The 19,747-nt window shown below is 40.5% G+C and overlaps 1 protein-coding gene across 5 annotated transcripts in view; it reads left to right on the forward strand.

Annotated features, from left to right (window-relative positions):
- cpt1ab (carnitine palmitoyltransferase 1Ab (liver)) overlaps positions 1-15,161 on the forward strand; it is a 22,007-nt gene extending 6,846 nt beyond the window's left edge. For 4 of the 5 annotated variants that reach the window (XM_079682817.1, XM_079682818.1, XM_079682815.1 and 1 more), the window contains exons 3-19: positions 772-914; positions 2,194-2,365; positions 2,987-3,088; positions 3,565-3,702; positions 3,859-3,936; positions 4,886-4,993; positions 5,698-5,785; positions 8,013-8,208; positions 8,834-9,022; positions 9,122-9,227; positions 9,510-9,626; positions 11,151-11,315; positions 11,824-11,955; positions 12,085-12,237; positions 12,878-12,991; positions 13,232-13,324; positions 13,418-15,161. In XM_079682817.1, the coding sequence (XP_079538943.1) occupies positions 772-914; positions 2,194-2,365; positions 2,987-3,088; positions 3,565-3,702; positions 3,859-3,936; positions 4,886-4,993; positions 5,698-5,785; positions 8,013-8,208; positions 8,834-9,022; positions 9,122-9,227; positions 9,510-9,626; positions 11,151-11,315; positions 11,824-11,955; positions 12,085-12,237; positions 12,878-12,991; positions 13,232-13,324; positions 13,418-13,501 (2,178 nt within the window). In that variant the 3' untranslated portion in view covers positions 13,502-15,161. Of the gene's footprint in view, positions 1-771; positions 915-2,193; positions 2,366-2,986; positions 3,089-3,564; positions 3,703-3,858; positions 3,937-4,885; positions 4,994-5,697; positions 5,786-6,267; positions 6,353-8,012; positions 8,209-8,833; positions 9,023-9,121; positions 9,228-9,509; positions 9,627-11,150; positions 11,316-11,823; positions 11,956-12,084; positions 12,238-12,877; positions 12,992-13,231; positions 13,325-13,417 lie in introns of all 5 variants that reach the window. The other variant, XM_079682819.1, reaches the window with a different exon arrangement.
- The last annotated feature ends 4,586 nt before the right edge of the window (positions 15,162-19,747 follow it).

A 19,747-nucleotide genomic window follows, 5' to 3' on the forward strand; every position in this document is an offset into this window, starting at 1 on the left:
ATATATATATATACACACACACACACACCATCACTTTAAATGTTTTCAGCATATATATGTATTCAATCTGGAGTGATTGACTAATATTGGTTACTCACAAAGCATATGTTTATAAAGTACTTATTTATGTCCTTGGAAAATAAAACCTTAAAAAAAAGGCATGTATGGATAGTAGATATTATACCTATTCATTATTCAATACAGATTACATTTTTTATTTAATTTACTTGATTTAATGTTTAATATTATAACTTATGCTTTCACATTTGTAATGTGTGTTTGACTTGTGAAATGTCAGAGTGAAAGATTGGGTTTCGAAGGGCACCTGTTTTGGGTAACTGTGTTTTGTATACGGATTTCTTGCTTTAAATAAGAATGTCTTTACAAAAATAAATACATATTGAGGCAATAAACATAATCTGAGGGCTGCAGTAATCCTTACATTCATTTATCCATTTGATCTTTATCTGACTGTTAGTCTTGTATTACTCGCACACGATTAGCTAGCAGTGATCATAACCTTCCTGGGAATTCTCAGTGTCATAGCCTTTGGCCTAGTTGTGTGTTTACACCATACACCACACAGGGCCACTCAAACCCAAACACCTCCAGGCATTTTCACACATTCCTTTTTGTTTACTTAGATTTATGATATCTCACACAGGTCAGCAGGATCCAAAACAAAGTGATATGAAAGCACTTGTTGTATTAACAATATCCTTATAGATGATTTGCCCTCTGTAACCTTCCCTTTGGTTTACCTCTCCACAGAATGGGGTAATGACTGGTGTGTACCCGGGCAGCCCTGGTGGGTTCATGGTGGTGGTTGTGTCCTACATGTCCTATAATAAATATAACGTGCTGGATCCCTCTCTGGGGTTGATTGCCAGGCTGGGTCAACACGTACCCATCAGGTAAGATCTGCCTCGCATGACATGATGTTTTGTTCTATATAAGTAGACAAAGAAAGCTAAAAACTTTGCATTATACACATCAAACCAAAGTCATAGAACTAGTTGCGATTGAGCAAACTATTGTCGCCTCATGTTGCGTAAATCCTGCCGTAAAATTCACACTTAACCACACCACAAAGACTACAGCCAACATCCAACTCTCCAGTACCTTCTGCATCTTTGTGAGAGAAAATAACTCTGCATAACAGCATGGGGCTTGAAACCAGAAAAGATAGGGCTGTAAATAAATAAGATATCCGTGTATTAATCAGAATAGGTTAAGATAAAAAATGAAAAGGCGGAATGTGTGTGACCTCTTGACTTTAGTTTTAGTTTGTTTCCCTCACATCCGTTTATCTCCCCGTGCCGTGATTCCCATAAGCTTAACAGCCAATCACAGTGATTATTAGCTGACACCCTCTGCGGACGGTGCAAGACCCACCGCAGAAACTAGGCCGACAGACGCTCACCCACGGCCCCAACTTGACGGTCTGCCGATTAATAGGCTTGGTGTTGGGGCCTTAAAACAATACAAATCACCAAGGAGATTTATTCAAGTCTAGACATAACCACCATGCTAATTTGTTCACAAGTTGGCTCAGTGTTCAAGAGGAAGTCCCTAAACAAATAAAGTGACCATTCCGTAGTAGGGATTTGGCAACAAAAAGAAAATGGGCGTGAAGGAAGTTATGAATTATGATTACAAATCCAACATGTGAAAAGGCATCATGTGGCCAATTGCATAGCAATGGAATGCGTCTTTAAGCTTTTATTACATTTATAAAGATAGGCACATGCCTCTGGTATTTACGAGGTGCAGTTGTAGATTGTAAAATAGATGTTATATAATTTTTTACCATTGACAGTTCAATGTGTAAGAGTTGTTATCCTTTCAAAGATAAATGTAATACTTTTTTTACCATGACTTCATGTGACTTTGAACTCAGCCAAGTCTGTATGCTGCTATGTGTCATCATTGTACAATGTGTCCATTGTGTTGTTGTAGTGGACACTCTCATATATTCACAAGTTAATCAAACTTGAACATGTAATGGCCTGTGTTATTACTTTGAATGCCATATCTTTACATTGTTCTTGTTTTTCCTTTAGTCGGGAAAGTCATATTTCCTACAATTTCCCATACTTTGAACCAAAAGTGTTGCTTTGCTAATCTTATATTGACCTTCTCTGTGTCTTGTTCTGGTCACGCCTCCCTCTGTCCCCCCTTCTCTGTCCACAGTCGATACATGTGTGAAGACAGCCAGAAGATAGTTGGAGGGGTTCTGGTGGGCACGGGCCTGTGGGTCACCATAATCATGGTTATGAGGAATGTCCTGAAGTGCCTGTTGTCGTGGCACGGCTGGATGCACGCTCGCCACGGCTCTGTGCCCTTGTCTACGCGTCTGTGGATGGTGAGACAATCAATGTCCTCCTCTGGTCAATTCCCTGTAGAGCAAACACAGACAGGAATGTCTGGTGCCATTATTCATAACAAAGAAGTACGTTTTTGCTTCCTCGTATGAAGGACAAGCCAAACATATGAGAGTCAAGAGCTAAAACATTGATTGCGTTTTTATTACACAATTCCTGCTAACAAGGGCTTAACAGTTCTCGATTTAATAGGATATTATGAGACAGGTTAAACGGTTTGAACTGTTGCTCAACACATTATTTTGCCCTTATGTTCTTTTTTCACTTGTTCATCTAATTTGATGTAAATGAATCAAGGCCTACTATGCATTGCTGTAGGTCATTCATTTCCCGTTGAAGTATGTCTTTTAAAGATACCACAAGACTTAAGAATATAAGGTCCTATTAAAGTGATTATACTGGGTCACCATTTATTTTTGACTGATAGGACAAAGTTCTTGTGTAAAGTCTTTGTCAGACCATGTGCTGTTTTGGTCTTTGTTATATTAACCCACCTGTTACGTTTTTGGACTTTGCTCCAGACCCCGACACATTCCAGGTGAAACACAAAGTGTAACCTTCAATCCTCCTTGTCCTCTCCCTTATCTCTTCTTCTTGTCCAGTTATTAGTGAAGGTGTTCTCCGGCAGGAAGCCAATGCTCTACAGTTTCCAGAACTCCCTGCCCCGGCTTCCTGTGCCCGGTGTCAAGGACACCTGCAGTCGGGTAATTTCCACCTGCCGTGTTACTTCCTGTTTCGTGTGCACAATCTTTCATGATGATAACGATCCTAGCTAATGGACTCGAAACACATTTTTAGAAGGCTCAGCATTCGTAAATGTTTAATTTGAATAACCTATTTTGAAAGAATACATTTAATACCACTGAACTGCATGTAAATCCTTTATCTTTTTCCATCATGTAACATAGATAAGGGGTCTATATGTGCCCTGAAGTAGTACTACGTTTTTGGAAAGAATGCTTCTCTACTTTAAAGTGTGCTGAGTCACATTTCTTTACATTTCAGTAAGACTCTTCGCCTGAGGCTTAGCCATAAAACACACTGGTCCTCCTGTCTCCCATCTGTCGGGGGGGAGGAAAGAGGAGATGACCCGTTTTCTGTCTTGTCTGCTCTCTCCTTGTTTAAAAAGTGATTAGACTTTGCATCCCTCTTTGTGACTTCCCTGTTTCATTGTTAATAGTACCTGGAGTCAGTGCGCCCACTGATGGAGGATGAGCAGTATGAACGTATGGAGGGCTTGGCTAAAGACTTTGAGAAGAACCTGGGACCCCGATTGCAGTGGTACCTCAAACTCAAGTCCTGGTGGGCCTCCAACTACGTGAGTTACACATCATTCCTTCCCTTAATCTCTTCTTCAGCCTTTTGTCACAGATTTGGAAACTGTCCCGGGTCAGATTCATCAAAAACAATCAAAGAAAAGCAGTCTGTCTAATGATGTCTCCCGTTTTCCTTTCCCTCTCTTTGTGTTGCACAGGTCAGTGACTGGTGGGAGGAGTATATTTACCTGAGAGGCCGTGGGCCCATCATGGTCAACAGTAACTATTATGCCATGGTGAGTCATCTCTAACTGAGTACATGTTAGCAATAATGGCTCAGCCTTTTTCATTTAAAGTTGAATCAGGAAGCATATCCATGTAAGTTGTGATTGATTCTCTTGCTGAAGGTGTGTTTTAGCATGTTTAAGCTCTGTTACCCACATCACTGTTTTTTCAGGAAGAGTTAAAACATGTAAACAAACCTGAGAATTGTTGTTCTACCACATTGTAAGCTATATATAATAATAACTTTCAATAAGAGTATTTAGATAGAACTATTTCATGGCATACTGATAGTCTTATTTTATGTGTGATAGCTGTGCTCAACTGGTTAGCACATTTTCTTTCTATGTAAGGACACACTTACATTCCATGCATCGTGGTCTTAGGGGAGCTCATTACAACATCAGCCTCACAGTCTGGGGATTTACAGCATTTTGCTAAATCACTGCCTTACAATGCGTCCTTATTTTAACTCGTGGGCTGGTTGATTGCTCAAAATCTGTGTCAGATTTATAATCCCAGTAGACCTAGTGAACCAAACAGAAATACTAGCGGCCAGACCTAAGGGTCTATAACAGTGAGCCAAAGGGCTGTTCCTGCCTTGAGAGAGCAGACTCACTCTTCATAGAGACAGAGAATCTGTTTTGTCTGTGAGCAGTTATCAAATAGTAACAATGGAAATGTCAACAAAAAATTGGATCTCTTATGCTTTCTAAGGAGGTAGACATGGTATAGATCAGTGGAACAAAACTTGACATGCTTGACATAGCAGGTGATGATAGCTACTGTATGTGCACATACTGTCCTTGACCAAAATAACAACAAAGGATCTATGGCGGCCTTACACAGTGACACAGTTGTGTTCATGGTGCTTTCGTGGTCACGTCTTATGCCTTTTTTGTTTTCAGGACATTGTGAAATGTTAGAGATAATGAATTGCTAACTATTAAACTCCTTTCCCAGGACTTCCTGTATGTGTTCCCCACCTCCATCCAGGCTGCCAGGGCAGGTAACGCCATCCACGCCACCATGCTCTACAGGAGGAAGCTGGACCGAGCCCAGATCAAACCTGTGAGTGGAGAGCTGCTGTGTTTCCTCACTGTTACATTCCTTAAATGGTTTTGTTAAGCTCTGGTAATCCACAGACATTGTGAAAGCTGTGATATAAATAGCATTAGCACATGTTTGACCATATCAATCCTATGTAAATGTTTAACTTTGTCCTTTATTGATTAACGGCTGTTATCTCAGTTTGTCTTTTAAGTTTACAATGAGAGCGGCTTATCTACCACAGTCTTCTTGTGTACTCTCAAAAGAACGTTTCTTATGTCAGCAACGATTATGTAAATATTTCACATTCTCCTCAGCTCACTTTGTCTAACTCTGACTTTAGAAATAGCCTTTCCCTGGGCTTTTTGTTTGTCTGGACACAAGAAGAGCTGTGATTACGCAAAGTCGCACGCATCATGTGAAGGCTTAAGGCTCGATGAATGCTGTGCGATTTTACCGACGCACATCAGTGTCATCCTTCCCCGCTCCTGTGTCAGTCTTTTTCCTTTAGAAACCTGCATGACGCTTGAGTGCAAACTCTGTATTTTCATTTGCACAATCCTGACACACATTGAACAACATGTTGCAGAAATACAAACTGATCTCCCTGAAAAACACATTGACATTTATTCAAACCAATGCATGAGCTTGCTGTGTTACACACTCACATTCAGTTCTCTCTGTTTTACTGTTTTGTCCCTTCACTGTGTCGGACGCTGCGTTAGATTTACTTGCTGGCAAACAAGATTCCTCTGTGTTCGGCTCAGTGGGAGGCGATGTTTAACACCACACGCGTCCCAGGTTTGGAGACAGGTAAGAGGAGGGCAGATCTCCGCCCGTGCCCTCAACACCTCTTCCCCATGACCTTAGCTATTCATGCGGCACCAGCCGTTGGAAATCCTTACTCCCAGACTCATTCTCAACAGCGCAGCCCTGAAACAATCCTATTTCTTATTGGCTTGTAGTAGTTTTCTTTGGGTTATATTTACATTTCTAAAATGTAAACCCAACTACATCTTAGTACAAATGTTTTCTGCAAATATCAGGGCTATGCTGGTGTGAATGAGTTGGCAGACCACTGGTTTCTGGACCCTGCTCATGTCTCTTTCCCTGGCAGTCTTCTCAGGTCCCTCCTCCTCCTTAAGGCTGCTTATCAAACCAATCCTCATCGCTCCCTCTCCACCTCACCCATGCTCCTGTCCCTGTAGGTGTTTGTCCGCTGCTGTTCTCGGGGGATTTTAGTGAAATAGTCTGTCTTCTCTGTGTGTTTGACTCTCCCCTTTTGCTTTTTTCAGCTCATGCTCCTACAAACTATTCCCATGTGCTCAGCCCAATACGAGCTCATGTTCAACAGCAGTCGTGTCCCAGGTGTAGACACAGGTAGAGTCCTTAGCAGTCCGCCTCCTCCACACTACTCCTACTGTACTGCTCCTTGGGACTTTGGTCTGTGTGTTTGAACTAGAAATAATCTGACCACCATGAATAAATAACGCATGTGTGAAGGTCTATGCACATCCAAGGACTAATGTGCATGTGACTAAAGTTTGACGAGGTAAGACCTGGAAATGTCAAAACACTGCTGGCGTGAAAAGATACGTTAAATATTTATAGGTATTGCATCACATATAGTACATACGTTCAAGATTGCGAAAGATGTTAAACATCGTAGTATCATATTAGCTTCTGCGTGGTGCTCACAGCTACTTTAGTGTTTCTTTATTGTTGTCTACAGTGAATACATCTGGAGGTGTATGAAGGAATTCTCCTTCAAGAATGTCATGATATGCATTGAAAGCAACTTAAATGAGAAACTGTTTTTTTCCATTCGTAGAACTATAAATGATATATAATGCATGATCAGTGTGGAGAGGACCTCCAATGCATGATATAACCAAGATGAAGACCAGTTAAGTATGATAGCCCATAGCTGGAACCTCAGGACCAAGACAATGAGCTGTGATGTCATCCTAATGTCTGACAACATATTAAGATGTTAATGAGAAACAAATATAAAACGTAAGGCCCTGAAAGACTACGTTATCTCTCTGGCTGTAAAGGGTTGATTATGGATAATGATTAGGTATACAATAATTGAAATGGGAGATTCAGCATTGAAAAATATAAAATAATTACTTGTCTTATGTTAAAAGATTTTAATAAAATCAAATGTAGAGATTTGTTCAGACTATTATAGGTTAGTGAAGAGACAGAAATATATACATTACTAATCCTAGGAATATGGAAGCTTTTTTTTTGTTAAATATAAATTGTATTTTTAAAGCCAGTTTGGATATATAATGGGATCACAGTTTTGACATTGCTTGAGGTGCAGGCCTTTTTAACCTGGGTGTGAAGTGTTTGTTGGTAATGGGGTTGGTCCTAGCTTATGTATCCCCTCCGTTGTCTTGCCTGTAATAAGGGCAATGTTTGTTTGAACACCATGAGCATGACCATATCATCATAATAGCTGTGAATCAAAGATGTAGCTGGTGTTTTTGAATTGGTTTCTCTGTGTCATGCGCAGTGCTGTTCAAACTAACTTTGCCCCAACTTGTTGTATTCCAAACCACCACCCTGTTCCCAAATTACTTTCCCTCTTCATCTCACCTCCCCCACCTCTCATTTCAAGCCGCTTTAGTCTTTGAACTTGATAGCAGTCCCATCATGTAGTTTCATTTTGAATTCAGTTCATTTCTTCCCGATCAAATTTGTATGGATGTTCACAAAAATGTAACGATCAAGTCCTCAAAAAATATTCTGCCCTTCACAGAAACATGTGGATGTTGTGGATGTCACACCATTTCACCTGTGGGACCAGGATCTGGTCACTAACAATTCTACTGTTCCCAGGAATGAAATGCTGCGACATCCACACTCCATCTATACTGGTGCCTTCAATTTGAGATAAAATCCTATCCAACTTACATTTTAAAATGCATAAACATACACATAAATCTGCTCTCAGTGACGCCACCCCCAACACTCCACTTGTCTCTGTTCTCCTCTTTTTCTCTACTTACAATTGGTCCCTCTCTCCCAGACATCCTTCAGCACATGAACGACAGCAAACACATAGCTGTGTACCATAAGGGCCGTTTCTTCAAGGTCTGGATGTTTTATGACGGACGGCTGTTGTTGCCACGGGAGATAGAGCAGCAGATGGAAAGGATCTTGGCCGACACATCGGAGCCGCTGCCAGGAGAGGAGCAGCTCGCGGCACTGACCGCAGGCGACAGGTGGGAGCAGTACAGAGGCAGCTGCAGCCATATTGAGAAAGACAAACAGTTAACACTATGCATTGAACTATGACAGGAAGTAAAGAAATAAAGTGCGGAAATTGGCTTTTATTGCAACCATAAGTTTCAAGGTTGATTAAGCCGGTTAATGATTTGCATCCTGTAGTTATAAAGTGTTGTTAGACTATGTAAACACAGTCATACATCAAATTAATTGGAACAGATATCAATATTTGTTATCCTTTTAAGTATTACCTGAATTTGACACCTTGATATGAACTTAGCTGGACATTTTACTAAAATGAACTCAAACAGCAGTGTAAATGTACTGTTACTTATTTAGCTGACAGATTTGCTTGATGTCTGTGGTAAGCTAAAATCAGCGCGTAATATCGATCCAGATGATGTATTGTCTTAATATATGAAGGTAGTGACATATACACATTTATGTGTATTGATCACAGAAATGCACGAAAAGTACCTCCAACACAAAAATGACAGTTTTCTTACACTTCGGAGAAACTTGTATTGAATAGTTACAAGAATAGAAAGTGTGACTTCTGTAAGGCATTGCCTGAGGTCTACCTGGTGAAAAAATAAAAACCTGTTATTTGACCGTCTACAGGACCCCATGGGCCAAGGCTCGTGAAACCTACTTCAGCCGTGGTAAGAACAAGCAAGCTCTGGACGTCATCGAGAAGGCAGCTTTCTTTGTTACCCTCGACGACACTGAGCAGCGCTACGATGAAGCCAACCCGGTCAAGTCTCTGGACAGCTACGCCAAGTCCCTGCTCCACGGAAAGTGCTACGACAGGTGGGACAGACCAACTAGCTATATTCCATTTTTAGATATTTGAGAGTTTGCAGGGTAAGTTCTATAAAGATAAACTGAAAATGTTTGTTTGTCATTCAGGTGGTTTGATAAATCCTTTAACCTGATCGTTTTCAAGAACGGCACCATGGGACTGAACGCAGAGCACTCCTGGGCAGATGCTCCCATCATTGGCCATCTGTGGGAGGTACGGCCATGTCGTTTTTATCTAATGGATTTAATGTTTGCATTATATCGCAAAGAATAAATAAGGAAATGAATACCTTAGATTTGGGTCCTGACGAAAACAATTTTAGGTAAAACAAAAAGGAACATATTCAACTAGCTCAACAAGCTGACCAAGCACAATGGAAAGGGGCAAAAATGTTGGCATGATGGTACTAGTCAAAGCTTTTGAGACAGAAATGCAAAACAAATCACACATGTTCTCTTTTTAGCTGAGATGTTAAAACGTTCCTCTGCTTTGCAGCATGTTCTTTCCATGGACCCTATGAAGTTGGGATATACTGAGGAGGGGCACTGCCACGGAGAGCCCCACCCCAACCTTCCAGGTCCTCTGAGGCTGTCATGGGACATCCCTGCTGAGGTAAGGGTCGGGTTATGCTAAAAAAGATCCAACAACATGTTGTCGAACCACATTAGAAGGCAAAAGTGTTTTAACAGCTGTCCACATTTGAGGGTGAGGAGAACAACTGGCTATAAAGAGGATGGAACACCCCAATAGGATGCACACCGATAAGTTTATGTGTGAATAACTGTGCAAACTTTCAGAAAGTCTCCTGGAAGACATTTATAGTGACGCACTGTTTTTTACACATGAAAAACAACAGAAATTGTTATTTAAATGATGGAAAACAGAAGAAGTTCATACCTTGCTCTCTTCCTCGCATCCACACAAAGTGAGTGTGAAAATGAAATTGTTGGTTACAGAAAGCTAATAGATGCAACCGCCAAATTCAGCTGCTGCTAATGTGTGGTGTGAGGTTGGTATTAAGCTCATTGACCATCTGAGGAGCACCTTTATTAAAGCATACTGAAAGCTAAAGACTTCATGGTCTCATACACCGGGCTGATATCTGACAGTCATATGTATTGGCAGGGTTCGAGTTATAAAATGAGCTCTATGGGGGTCTTTAAAATTAACGCACACACTCAAACACACACACACACACACACACACACACACACACACACACACACACACACACACAGCAGCCCTCTACTTGCTACAAACTTAAATATGAAAAGGTTCAACTACGCACACACACATCATCTCGGCTCGCGCAGCACGCTCACAGGCATAGATTGCGAAATAATGTGTTGCGCACCTTGGAGGTGCAGTGCAGGCATATTGTCATTCAAGAGATGCGTAGTTCTTTTGGAAAACATGTTTTTCTTTTTGCCTATTTACCTCGTTAATGTATATAATACTCATTATCTCAGTTTTATTAACTTATTAACTGATCGACATCAGAGATGCAAAATATCATCCCTGTGTTTTTTATATTGTAAACTGTATTTAAATGATGTGCGGGCATGTATGCATGTTGGTATGGATGTGTGAGCATATGTTTATGTGTGTATATGTTTATATAGATATATATTTATTCGTTTTATGTGGAAATGCACTGCGAGGATTGCTTTTTTAAATGTCTTTGTACCTGGTGCGATGACAATAAAGGAATTATATTCTATTGTATTACATTGACACATGCATTATCTGTGATTTAAAATAATGGTTGTTGTTAATGTATTAGCGACCCCCACAGATGTATGATTTCACTGCGTCCGTGGGGGCTCAGACCCTCCTTAAGGGAGCTCAGCTCCCATTGGCTCCCACATAACTCGAACCCTGTGTATTGGGTTCCCTCTGCTGGTTGCTTGAAATATATGCACCACCAGGGTCTGTATTACTTAAAAGACTCAAAGATATAGAGAATGGGCTTCTGGGTATTCTTTATTTGAAATTCCACATTTTCTAAACTCATGTTACTGTAAGCCTAAAAAGTACTAGTGCCACTGATAAAGCCTTTTTTATTGTTTTGTACATGTTGTCAGCGATGCTATGCTGCCTCTGCTCAGCCTAACGTATGCCTGTGTGTCCCTGCAGTGCCAGGAGGTGGTGCAGAGCTCTCTGAGCGTCGCCAGGACTCTGGCTGACGACGTTGACTCTCACATTTTCCCCTTCAACAACTTTGGAAAGGGTCTGATTAAGAAGTGCCGCACCAGCCCTGATGCCTTTATCCAGATCGCTCTACAGCTGGCCCATTTCAGGGTAAGTACATTCATCTCACAGTTTTCTAAGATTTTTTAAATAAAAAATAATTACAGTTATATTCATTCATCCATTTGTCCTTTTTTTGGTCTTTGCACAGACTTATCATTATAATAACTGACTCAGTTCATGGAAATTCCTCTCAAATTCCAGCAGAGGGCAGTCTCAACATGGCATTGAAGACTGCCAAACATTGCCATAGAATGATTGAATTTAAACTTAGTTGAGCTTTAGTTTGAGGCTGTATTTTACTGTTTGTTTGGCAGTAAAAGAAAATGCAAACCACAGCAAAGGCACATATCAAGGGGTCAATAATCCAACATCTTAATAAAGTTGACTATTATTGCTATTTATGATTTGGCTTCAGATAATTGCCTTGGATATCAGTCTTGGTAATGTTATGTATCGGTTAAGTATTTCTGTTATTTATTCCAGAAAGCATTAAACATAATGAAACAACCTCCTGTGGGGTGTCTTATTAAATCTGATCTATTCTCTCTCTCAACAGGACAAGAAGAAGTTCTGCCTGACATACGAAGCCTCCATGACCCGTTTGTTCCGTGAGGGCCGAACAGAAACTGTGCGCTCCTGCACCATGGAGACTTGTGCCTTTGTTCGTGCCATGATCAGAGATGAGACGGTGAGGCCAGATCTCAGCAACACACCACACCTCTGATTACAGATCTGCTATCAGCCGCTGACTGTTAATAAAGCTTCCAGATTGTGTTCTTCATATGTTTGACCTGGATCTCTCTCCTTTCCATTTCAGAGAGAAGAGCGTATGAACTTGCTGAAACTGGCAGCGGAAAAGCACCAGAACCTGTACCGCCTGGCAATGACAGGGGGGGGAATCGATCGCCACTTGTTCTGTCTCTATGTGGTGTCTAAGTACCTGGGAGAAGAGTCAGCCTTCCTCAAGGAGGTATGAAGTGTGAAACAATGGCTGCTCTATATTTCCCCAAGCAGTGTGATGGTGTAACTATGAGTTACCACAGACCAGGTACTGTGTTCTTATTCATTTAGAACATCAACAATAGAAGTAGCTATGGCCCAGTGCATCTGCTCAATTCTTCTAACTATGAGGACATTTTGTTTAATTGGTGACCTCTTAAACTTTTTACAATTTTGCACTGAACAATTTCCAAGATAAAGGTCTCAGCCTAAGTCTAGAATAAAGTAGTGTTTTTTAAACAAGTCTAGCTGATTTCCTTTAATTTTGTCTTGTTGTATTGAATTGACTCAATAAATGTTATTTGTTCAACTCAAATAAATATTACCAAAAGCTTCATAAATGAAGAAATAACTAATACACATTTTAAAAGAGATGTCCGCCTTTTATTACAAGATTCACTATAGTATAGTAATCATCACTTCTAATTACCATGGTTCGTCAAGTTTACAGGCACATACAATTATTTATTCGGTAAATGTAGATTCATTGTACAATTATTTTATGAAGTAAAAATGCTTCAACAAGACTAGAAACCCTGTAGCTTGTCAGGAGAACACAGTGTGAGTTTGCTCCGCCAGGTTAAATGAAACTGTGTATCCTTCCTGTTCAGGTCCTGTCTGATCCGTGGAGGCTGTCCACCAGTCAGACGCCTCTGCAGCAGCTGGAGCTGTTCGACCTGGTCAAATACCCCGAGTATGTGTCCTCCGGAGGGGGGTTCGGTCCGGTAAGTTATCCCATTGGTTTTGGCATACATTTTAAAGAAGGTTGCGCAGTCTTCTGCTCTTTATGGATGGATGCATATTTGTTTTATCTTCAATTAGGGGATAGCATGTCACACACATATGTTTCCATCTGGCTGTGTTTTAATGTTTAAAAAGGGTCTGTGTATCCATGTCAGAAATTCTCAAATTTAGGAAAAGATTGAGTTTATGAGACTAAACTCTCCTCTTTTCTCATCCTAAAGGTGGCTGATGATGGTTACGGTGTGTCCTATATCATCGTTGGTGAGAACCTCATCAACTTCCACATCTCCAGCAAACACTCAAGCCCAGAAACAGTAAGAGTTTGACATTTTGAAGGACAATTTAGATTCTTTCATTTTGATGACTTGATGAGACATCTTACTTTTTCTTCTTTCACCTTATTTTAGGACTCCCACCGTTTCGGCGGCAACATCAAACAGGCCATGCTCGAAATTCTGGATCTCTTCCAGCTCGACAAGAAAACCAAGTGATTGTCCTCTCCATTGGTGGAAGTAACATTGTGTTTAGCAACAAATGTTTTCCTCACGAAGATTGTATATAATAAAATATTGGATTTTGGGTTATTTTTAAGTTAATTGATGTTACAGAAATAAGGAAGATTGAGAGGTGTTTGTCGATATGGCGTTTATGTGTACTGTATGTATAGGGAAGCTGAGATTGTGGTGATATGGGTACAGATAGTGCACAGATCAAAGTTTTTATTCACAGGACTGTTCGCACGGGTGCCTTAGAGACTCACTAATGTAAAAAGGGCAGAAAGGGAGGGGGAAATTAGAGCTCTAGTCTGATTACCGCACTAAGAGAAATTTGAGTTAAATAATTGTTCAGTGGCATCATCCAACGTTTAAATCTTGTTTTAAGTTCAGAGATGGTGCAATAGTCTTTGTTCCAATTTTGAAAATCTGTGAATTATTTTAGTTTTTTAGGCTTCATCTGGTCACTCCAATTGCAGCCCGAGTCATGTGTAAACTGGCCAAACTTGATTTTTAAATATCACCAACAAATTGCATGTTGCATGGTGTCCATTAATTTCATGTACCACAGATTAGAATGTCTGATTTGCTAGGCCGACAACAATGTATCCAGTAATCGAATATATACGGAGGCTAGAAGGAGTTAAACAGTTGATCTATGGTTAGCTTTCATGGGGAAAGTGACCTTCTGATCAATGGATCAACGTTGCCTTTCTGACTCAAGTACACAATGTGTTTGTCCTTTTCAGCAGCTATGATTTTATTATGTAGCGCGAAGGCAGGTCATATTTGTGTGCGCGTGTTTTGTCGTTTTCATTCTCAGGTTTTTCTAACTTGTCCTGCTATTCTAGGGTGCTGGCTATATCATTAGATGACTATTTTATTGTGTTCATGTGCAACAGTAGAAGAAATTGAAATGTAGTAAAATTGTCATGTGAACAGAGGAGCTGGTGTGTCTTAACATGAAGTTTGCCGTGAAAGTGAAGGTTGACTAGGAGGGGCTGCTGGCAGGGGGAAGACTGACGAACACTATGTGTGGCCGACATTTATATTTCCTGTTGCTTGTGTTAAAAAAAAAAGAGCGGGTTAACTGTATGTTTCACTCTGTTATGCACTTCATGACCGGTCCTTCTATTATCAGCGAAAAAAGTTGTCAGTCACAGCAAAGTGGTATTTCAACCATCAATATGAGGCTCAGATTTGCCTAATAGGATGCGTCTCCTGTGCAGTACAACACCTTTTTTAGTAATGCTTAGAAAATGCCGATGTCAATGGGATGTCACATCGAAATGCTTTTCTGTTATGTATATGTTGTCAGTTTGTCACATTATTTATTTTTCCCCCTGTTTTAACCCCTTTATTCACAGTACAAACATGCATATTTGCCAGCTATATGTGGCAAACGGTGAGCACTAAGTTAAAGCTTTGCTGCTTTAGAAAGTGAAACAGACCAACTGCTTCACATGACTCTTTGCCAGTGTGTTTTAGTCGTATGACCTTTTTATCTCGGTAGACCTCATGTTTACACTGCTGCATGGTTTTTGAAGAAGAAGCTGTATCTGTTTGCCTTTAATTGAAATATGGAGGTAGAAAAAACAAGCAGCTGATATACCAAAACAAATTTTAACAATAAAGTGAATGTCAGACAGCTGCATCACCTCAGAGTCTGTTGTCCCTTATTTACATCTGTTTACAGAAGCCCTGAGAGGCAAGTGCAAACAAATTGATGATCCATTTTCTAAGTCTGATGTAACTTGTTTTGACATAATTTTTCATCTGTGAAAAACTGGTAGAGAAATACCTTTTTGTCACGCTCATTCTTCTTGTGTTTGTTGTTGCAATAACGTTCCATCCCTTACTCACACAAGTGAACTCTTTTAGAATGCATGGAGAAAGTATAGCTAACCTGGAAGTGAGGGGTAGTGGTGGACAGCCTCTTGGGGTTGAAAATAGTTTTAAAACAACAAACAAGTAAAAGAGAGAACAATTTTCCAAACAAACTTAAAAAAATGACCCCGGCAAAATGTTTATTTTTGACCTATTCTTAAGGTTTCATAGAAAACAAGTTGGATTACTTGCCTCTCAGGTCTTTTATTGTCCTTTTTATCTTTTTAAATGTTATAATGTGGGGAAAACACTCCATTCACCTCTATTAAAGCAACATTATGTTATTACTCATTGTCAGTTCCATTGCTCCCAGGAGAAGTGTGTAAGCAGGGCTGGCAACATTTGAGTTCAGCTTGGAATGAGATCTTTTTTGGTGAACCGAAAAAATAAACCTTCATGTGTACAGTGTTAGAAAAAATGTATTGAACATGTACAAACTAGGGTTTCCCATTAATGTACCGGGCGCTACAATGGAATACGCACATACACAGTGTACCCGCGTCTCTTACAATGAAGGCTCGATAATCAGCTCACAGCATAGCAGAGGTAAAGTGCTATTTTATAAGTGGGGGGGGGGGGTCCTCACCTCCGGGGGGTCCGGGGGCCTGCTCCCCCGGGAAGATTTTTTTTTTTAATATTGAAGTTAAATGCATCAACCTGGTGCATTTTGAGAGCAAAATGAATTTAAGGACACATCTCTCAACACCCATATGAAACAGAACTGGAAACAGATTTTCTTTTTCTTTATGGATATTTTACAAATCACTCTCCTTTTAAACTGTATTCTTGTTTTACTGTAATAGTAGGCTATTTCATAACTGTTTTTCATTTATTCTCATAAATGGTGACCAAAACGTTTAAGACCCACTGAGATAACTAGACTAAAGTTAACTATCTAAACAGTCCCTTACCTCACTGAGCTGTAGTCATCTCTTTCAGTCTGACAGGAGAGAGCTCTCCCTCTCATTGTTTGAGAAACAGCTTCTATCCGTTAGCGCAGCTAGCTAACCAGATGCTAACAACAACAATGCAAATAATGAGTTTGGTAGAAATATACTGTATAACAGTAAAGTTATTTAAGACGATGCCATATTTATTGAAGATTTTACATTATAAATATTCCCCAAAATTATTCAGAAAGCATATTTTTCAAAACTCTCTGCCGTAGTATGACCACCATGAGACTATTGTGTAGTAGTGAGTTTGGTAGTAATAAGCTGTATAATAGTGATTGAATATTATTGTATTCACTTATTTCGCAGTTGCACTTTGCAGGCGGTCCCTGAGCACTCGTTTCTTCTCCGGCTGCGGATAGAGACCAATGTAATGTGTCCAGCTCGGAGGACGGCGCATATTGGCTTTTTTTGATCAAAATGTGATTGTAGTTCGTTGTCAACCTTACCACGGTACTTAGGAGACGTCATTTCTGTCTGAATAACGTTTTTGTTCATGAGTTATTAATCCGTGAAATCAGAATCTCCCAATATCGTTCCAACTTTACTGAACTAAGCCAGAAGACCGTCTCATTTCGTAGACCGCTCGGTTTGCGGTTCCTTCAATTCATTTTTATATACATTTATTTTGGACGAAAACTTAGCGTGAGGAAAGGCAAGTGTGGCGTGAGTACGTGAGATATGGGTTAATTGCGTGACTCTCACGCTCAATGCGTGAGTGTTGGCAGCCCTCTAAAAAGTCTTTATGGCACTAAGTTGAATTTGGTGAAACAACAATATTATGTGAAGAAATTTGTTTATGTTTTTCTCTGGTCCTTTTCTCCGGATGCATTGCTTTGACTCCTGATGAATTACGGAGTTTGATAGAAAACTAAATTGATGCTAACAGTAGCTGTTTTCAGCTAGCTTTTCAATTAGCCTTGCTACCTGGACTGGAGCTCATAGCAGTTTCATTGAAATCTGCCCTATTGTCCATACATTTCACTAATGGTAACACCAAAGGAAAGGTCTGAATCACAAAAGTCACTAGGAATCTCTCTGGGCAACATGAATGTCTGTGCCAAATTTCATAGTAATCCTTTGGCCATGTCACTAGCATCTCCCTCCTTGAGAACTTATGATGCTTCAGGTGAGTTGAAATGGCCTCTCAAGCTCAAAGTGCAAGCAATTTGCACCATGATGGTGGTTTAGCCTTGGTTTATTTTGGATGTGAAACCCTCATCAGCATCAGAGGATTGGCTCGTGGTCATGTGTTAATCAGTTTTTCTTTGCTCGACAATTTGTAAACCTCCTGAAACTGGTCTGGTGTGAAAATGAGATCTTTCCTTACTTAGCTCAGTGTTTACTTAATTAAAGAGTAGCTGGCAGGCCATTGGCCAGGTGGCTGGGCACAAGTGGACGGCACCAAGAACCAGTTCCATCTCTGAGGATATTAATAACTCCCTCTACTGGGACTGCTCAGTGTATATTGCTACATGAATTAAACAGAAGACTTTTAAATGCATCGTGAGATGACAGATTTCAAAGGAGGGTGTAAGCAGGAATGAGATTACATGTGACAGTTTTCCTCTATAGCTCCTGTCCCTCACTTGCACACACTCTTTCTCACACACACCTCCACAATGGTACACCCATCACTCTGCCCTGGGCTTCCGATAGCATGCTAACATTTCATGACTGCGTTCCTGAGGTCTGCTTCCTCCTCATCTATTCTGGGAACCTGCAGTTTGGTTACTTTTTTTTTCAAATCAAATTCATGACGTGTGTCCTGTCTTTCTCTGCATTTAGCACGTTTTTATTCATATTAACTCAAAGGAGAAAGGCAACTCTTCTTTATTTAAGGCCTGTGGCGTGTAGGCTAACTATGACAAATCAATACAGCATAATCAACAGACTACAAACTCCTGGCTTTCGGACAAGCATTTAAATTGTACACTTAATTGGCAAGCTGGAAAACCCATTCACAGAAGAGCAGACAGTGAAACCTAAAACCTTGACTTGCACTTTCTAAAAGTAGACTTTGGGAGAGATCTGCAGCCTCTGCTTGTCACCAGTTTAATTCATGTGCTACTTGCTCCACAACAACCTCAAAGACAAGAGGGGAGCCGATGTTACCGCTCCTGTTTTATAAGCTAATCGTTCATGCAGGAGCTTGGATGTTCCCAGTTCGTCTGGTGGTTATCACTTGGAGCTGTGAAAAGTGGAGAAAAGCATTGTTGCCGCTACTGTTTGTAGATAATTCCTGTCATTCTTCATTTGGGTTTTGTCAGAAAAATTTGTTTTTCCTGCACTGCTGGGCAACTTACCTCAGGCTCTGTTTTGCCCCAAACTAATTTGGTTGATGTTACATGTGAATGTGGTGAAAATAATGTTCCTGCTGCAAAATGTTTTTGTAAGGTGGTCTCTGACCACAAGATTTCTGGGAGGAATTGTGTTATTGTGCCTTGTTTTGACATTAAAGTTGACCTTACAGGAAATAGGTTCACTGTTGAGAATGAAGGACCAATACTATTAAATGCAAAACTGTGGTAACGCTGTTGTGTCTTTCAGGACCTGAACCTACTAAGAGGCCATCCTTACCATATGACTATTTTAGAAGCAATGAAATTCATTGTGCTGGCATTACTGCAGTTTTATAAATGCGTCAGAGAACTAAGGGGTCTTTGAGGTCCACTCTAGAGCTTGTGTTTGTCATTATTTAACCTGGTATTGGTCTATTCTGAGCTACTGTTGTAACATGGCAGTGCAACTTGGCAGACCCTGTGAATATGAAACGCCCCCTATAGGGCTGGGCGATATGAAGAAAATCCTGAAGGACGATATTGTGGACCAAATACCTCAATATTGATGTTGTGACAATACTATAGGGTTGATCTTCGATTTTTTTAATAAAATACTTACTCAATAAGATTTTTTTTTTAAAACACGCTGCTCATACTGTATATCCCATGAACCTTTCATTTGAACCAAAAAGTCCTTAAGATTGATAAAGGTCACATAAGGTTTTACTCACAACTTTACCCAGCTCAAGCCCTCTAACCTCTGCTGTCCTCTGAAGCAGATTCCCCTCTAAGCCTCCGACACTGTAACTTCATCACCTCACAAACCATGGTGCCACACGAGTATGTCTTGTGAATTTATCTGGCTGAGAACTGGGCGCCCAGTTTTTCAAAAAAGCGCCATATGAATCTAAGTGATTAAGAAGAGGGTGTAAACGGAGAGGGAGAGCTTGGTGGCTGGCGTGGAGGGGCCGGCATGTCTGCGGCCTGCTGCACCTGTCTGACTGCCCTAAAGGAGCAGAGCCTGGGGCCCCGAGGTGGAGCCCAGCCAAAGGGGCAGCAGGAGAGGAAGGTAAGGAGGAGAAGCTTAGCGGGAGGTTGAGCTGAATGTGATTCCTCTGAGA

The sequence above is a fragment of the Notothenia rossii genome (assembly GCF_949606895.1).
Source record: "Notothenia rossii genome assembly, chromosome: 5".
In the NCBI taxonomy this organism is placed as follows: domain Eukaryota; kingdom Metazoa; phylum Chordata; class Actinopteri; order Perciformes; family Nototheniidae; genus Notothenia; species Notothenia rossii.